Source organism: Myotis brandtii, unplaced genomic scaffold, assembly GCF_000412655.1.
Source record: "Myotis brandtii unplaced genomic scaffold, ASM41265v1 scaffold693, whole genome shotgun sequence".
NCBI classification, from domain to species: Eukaryota; Metazoa; Chordata; class Mammalia; order Chiroptera; family Vespertilionidae; genus Myotis; species Myotis brandtii.
In genome coordinates, this window is record NW_005370710.1 from 1,892,750 (window position 1) to 1,897,887 (window position 5,138).

The following is a 5,138-nucleotide window of genomic DNA, read 5'->3' on the forward strand; positions in this document are numbered from 1 at the left end:
GCGGAGGCGGCCGTCGGCGCTGTTGGTGGTCACTCTGGGCATCACAGGTGCCCTCTGGGCGTCCAGCACCAAGACGATGCATTTGAGATGTTGAGTGTGAGGTTTCAGCCACACCTGCACAGTCATTGGTACCTGGGTGTGGCCGGGTCAGAAGACGGACGGAGTGGCATCACCAGGGCAGGTCCTCCGTGACCAGCCTGGCACGTGCCTTTTGTAGCAGCGAAGAGGCCCACTGCCGGGGTTCAAATCCCGGCCTCTCTACTCATTCGCTTTTTGACTTTGGTCAAACTATAGATCTCTCTGTGCCCCAATATCTCCTTTAAAAAAAATGTCTTTATTGCTTTTAGAGAGAGCGGAAGGGAGAGAGAGACACATCAATGAGAGAGAAACATGCATCGGCTGCCTCCTGCACGCCCCCTGCTGGGGATCGAGCCCACAACCCAGGCATGTGCCCTGACTGGGAATCACACCCACAGTCCTCAGCAGAGAGAGCGGGGAACTGTGTGCGCGCCTGTGTGTGCATGTGTGTGTGTCTCTGTACACAGACGTCTATTTCTCTGTCTATACAAACATCTGATAAGAGCCACGAGTCCCCGTCGGTGCTTAGGTTCCATCTCGGCACCGTGGGGTTGTCCCAGCCGCCCCCTTCCCAGAGCCTCCGCCCCCCGTCCGACGGGAGACACCTGGCGGCGTCCGGGCTTACACATGGCTCAGTCGGCACCTCCGTCACCTCCTCCAACCCAGCGTCTCCTGCGTCCCGGCGCTCAGGCCACCTCAGGGGAAGGGCAGGGAAAGGAAAAGAAGGGAAGGAAACCAAGAAACGCTTTTGAAAAGAGAGGGAAGGAACGATGCTGAAGCAAGCGGAACCGGCAGTGTCCGGGCTCGGCGACGGCCCGCAGCCTGGATCCGCCGTCAGTCGGAAGCCTGTGTTTGCCCCGCGGAAGCCTGTGGCTTTCTCTCTTCACGTTACACGTGTGTTCATTCTTCTAATGCTTGACGAGCCTTCTCCCAAGAATGAGAAGCGGTGCCTCGTGGTCACGTTCAGGAGTTAACAGGTCGCTGGAGACCGGATGAGGAAGGAAGCACAAGGCATGTTGAGGTGCCCCCGTATTTCACACCACGTTTCGATGTGTGTGAGAGTCAGAGAGGAGCCTTCCATGAGGCCCTGAAGGCAGTAGAACGTTGCTAATGAGACTCACACGGGCGATGTCGTCAACTTCTCCTACGTGGTCTCTGACCTACGGCACGAAAACACAGCTGCCGAAGTAGACAACCGTTTTCAGCCTGACACCCCCCCCCCCATTTGTTTTATAAAATAAGCATGGCAGATGGAATCAGGTGGTCACGCCATCCCTCCAGCTGAGCAGGGGGCACATGTGACAGCCGGCCTGGCTTCCCCGCCCCTTCCCCCGCGAGGCCCAGGGCCAGGTTAGGGGTGTGGACGTGTGAGTCCCCAGGCCACACGTCGCTGCTGTGAAACCCGGGGCCGCCGGCTGTCCTGCCGTGAGGATGATCACTGCTCCTCCTCAGTGATCTCGGGCCTGAGCTCCGTGTCGTGTCCTTCCCTCCAGGTACCAGCTGAACCTCTTCGCCAGGATGTGTCTGGACCGCCAGTACCTGGCCATCAACGAGATCTCCGGCCAGCTGGACGTGGACCTCATTCTGCGCTGCATGTCGGACGAGAACCTGCCCTACGACCTACGGGCCTCCTTCTGCCGCCTCATGCTCCACATGCACGTGGACCGAGACCCGCAGGAGCAGGTCACGCCCGTGAAGTACGCCCGCCTCTGGTCCGAGATCCCATCGGAGATCGCCATTGACGAGTGAGTGGCCTCTCTGCCTTGTCCCCGCCCCTCTGTGCCTTGTCCCCGCCCCTCTGCTCCTAGTCCCCTCCCTGGAGGGCAAAGACGATTTCTTCAAGAATGTAAGAGGTGGCACGATTCCATTTTTATACCCTGCTCATCTCTCTTATTCAACAAATAACTGTGTCCACTGGCCGCAGTAGGAGTCTATCAGTGGAACCAGGACCCTGCCTGCCCGCTAGTGGGGAAAGAGAAAGGACTGAGATGGAGTCTGGTGACAGGGGCTACGGGGAATAAAGCGGGAAAGGATGGGGGTATGGGGGCACTCAGTGGCGGGCGGCCTCCCTGGGCGGAGCTGAAACCCTCTCTCTCCCCCCCCTCCAGCTATGACAGCAACGGGGCCTCCAAAGATGAGATTAAGGAGCGGTTCGCGCAGACCATGGAGTTTGTGGAGGAGTACCTCCGAGACGTGGTGTGCCAGAGGTTCCCTTTCTCGGATAAGGAGAAGAACAAGCTGACGTTCGAGGTAACTGCTCCTCCTCGGCCGTCTCTCTGTGGCGGGGAGAGGAGATGTTTCAGATTTTCACCGCGATACTCGGGTTTTGTCATGAAAAGGGTTCGGCTCAGTTTGGTTCCCGAATAAGGTGGGTTCCAGCCCCTGGCGGCCGGTGGCCTTGCTCCCAGCAGAAACGCGCAGGCGACCTGAAGCGTGCGGGGGATGGGAGACCTGAGGACTCCGTACATCACCCTGTCTATATATATAAAAGCCTAATATGCAAAGTGGCCCCTCGGGAGTGCAACCGACCGGGAGTTTGATCGCTCGCTGTGATGTGCGCTGACCACCAGAGGGCGGCGCGGAACAAAGGAAGGCCCCAGCCGGCAGCTGCTAGGGACCCTACCTGTGCACTAATTTGTGCACTGGGCCTCTAGTTAAAGATGACAAGACAGAGCATCGTGCTGGGTCTGTCGCAGGGACTCCTCCCAGGACATAACCCGTGTCCCCGTGGGGTCAGCGTGCTTCTCTGTGAGACGCGTGGCCTTTTGAGGAGTTGTGTCTGCGAGGTTACAGGGCTGCAGTCCGTGTCCTCGTCGCGTGAGACTCGCTCGCCCGGGGTTGTCTTGGGGGATCTGCACAGACCAACCGATGAGGTCCACTTTCACGAACTAGTTCTCAAAGCAGAGCAGGGAGTTTGTGGAGGAGTACCTCCGAGACGTGGTGTGCCAGAGGTTCCCTTTCTCGGATAAGGAGAAGAACAAGCTGACGTTCGAGGTAACGCGCCTGCTCCTCCTCGCCATCTCTCTGTGGGGGGGAGAGGAGATGTTTCAGATTTTCACCACGATACTCGGGTTTTGTCATGAAAAGGGTTTGGCTCAGTTTGGTTCCCGAATAAGGTGGGTGCCAGCCCCTGGCGGCCGGTGGCCTTGCTTCCAGGAGAAATGCGCAGGTGACCTGAAGCGTGCAGGGATGGGAGATCTGAGGACTCTATACATCACCCTAGCTATATATATAAAAGCCTAATATGCAAAGTGGCCCCTCGGGAGTTCAACCGACCGGGAGTTTGATCGCTTGCTGTGATGTGCGCTGACCACCAGAGGGCGGCGCGGAACAAAGGAAGGCCCCAGCCGGCAGCTGCTAGGGACCCTACCTGTGCACTAATTTTGTGCACTGGGCCTCTAGTTAAAGATGACAAGACAGAGCATCGTGCTGGGCCTGTCGCAGGGACTCCTCCCAGGACATAACCCGTGTCCCCGTGGGGTCAGCGTGCTTCTCTGTGAGACGCGTGGCCTTTTGAGGAGTTGTGTCTGCGAGGTTACAGGGCTGCAGTCCGTGTCCTCGTCGCGTGAGACTCGCTCGCCCGGGGTTGTCTTGGGGGATCTGCACAGACCAACCGATGAGGTCCACTTTCACGAACTAGTTCTCAAAGCAGAGCAGTCGCTTGGCAGGTTTTCGTTTCTTATATCTTCTTCCTAATGAAACAAAATGAAATTTGATCAGAATTGTAAGCCAGACGAATGTCTCAGCATAAGGAAGGCGGGCCTCGGGCGTTGACGAGCTGGTCAGTGTAAAGTGGACCCGAAGTACGCAGTGTGTTTAATGCCACCTTCCTCTCTCTCTCTCTCTCTGAATACGACAGGTTGTGAACTTAGCGAGGAATCTCATCTACTTTGGTTTCTACAACTTCTCTGACCTCCTGCGATTGACCAAAATCCTCCTGGCCATCCTGGACTGCGTGCACGTGACCACCATCTTCCCCATCAGCAAGATGGCGAAGGGAGAAGAGAACAAAGGTGGGGGCGGGGCGGGGCCCTGAGCAGGAGTGGCCGCCCGGCTCCAGGCAGCCTTCACCCTGGTGTCCTCTCCTTTCTTTTTTAAAAAATATTTTTTAATATATTTTTATTGATTTCAGAGAGGAAGGGAAAGGGAGCGAGAGAGAGAGGAACATCAATGATGAGAGAGAATCATGGACTGGCTGCCTCCTGCACGCCCCACACTGGGGATCGAGCCCACAACCTGGGCACGTGCTCTGACCGGGGATTGAACTGTGACCTGCTGTGCATGGGTTGATGCTCAACCACTGAGCCACGCCAGCCAGGCCTGTTCTGTCCTTTCTTTTCGACTTTTCACTGCGAACATTTCAAATATAAAGAGAGAATAGTGCTTTAGACACCCAGAGACCCACAGCTCACAGTCAGAGATGACTCACATTTTTATGTATTTCCTTTATATTATATATGAGTCCTGTGTGTCCTGCTGAGCCACTTGGAGGGAGGTAGCCAGTAGAATGCGGCGGGTGGATTAGTACACAGAATGCTCCTGTGGGGCTTTCAGACCACCTGTGTCCCTGCTCCCGGAAGCCCCTGGCGTTTGATGGGCGTTCACCTTCACAGGTCCCCAGGGTCCTGAGAATGTACCGGAACAGAGACGTGTTAAACAGCGTGTCTAAGGGAGCTTGTGGCCCGTGCCAGGCCCCTCGGAGCGCTCTGTAGGGGCGTTGCCACGACCAACGTCTGTCCCAGCCCCTCTGGGCAGTCATGTGATGCGGTCCAACCCGGGGCCGGGGAGCTGAGGACCCAGGATGGGGTCGTGACCCAGGTCTGTCTGGCCCCTCCAGGCAGCAACGTGATGCGGTCCATCCACGGGGTCGGGGAGCTGATGACCCAGGTGGTGCTGCGAGGAGGGGGCTTCTTGCCCGTGACCCCCATGGCCGCCGCCCCCGAAGGCAACGTGAAGCAGGCGGAGCCAGAGAAGGAGGACATCATGGTGATGGACACCAAGCTGAAGATCATCGAGATCCTGCAGGTAGCCCTCCGCCCGAGGCGCAGGGCGTGCGTGGG

General features: G+C 57.5%; 1 protein-coding gene across 1 annotated transcript in view; it reads left to right on the forward strand.

Moving 5' to 3' along the window:
• ITPR1 (inositol 1,4,5-trisphosphate receptor, type 1) overlaps positions 1–5,138 on the forward strand; it is a 173,427-nt gene that overhangs the window by 89,173 nt on the left and 79,116 nt on the right. Inside the window, exons 18-21 of the mRNA XM_005881921.2 lie at positions 1,572–1,823; positions 2,187–2,328; positions 3,938–4,091; positions 4,916–5,103. Of these exons, the coding sequence (XP_005881983.1) occupies positions 1,572–1,823; positions 2,187–2,328; positions 3,938–4,091; positions 4,916–5,103 (736 nt within the window). The remainder of the gene's footprint in view (positions 1–1,571; positions 1,824–2,186; positions 2,329–3,937; positions 4,092–4,915; positions 5,104–5,138) is intronic.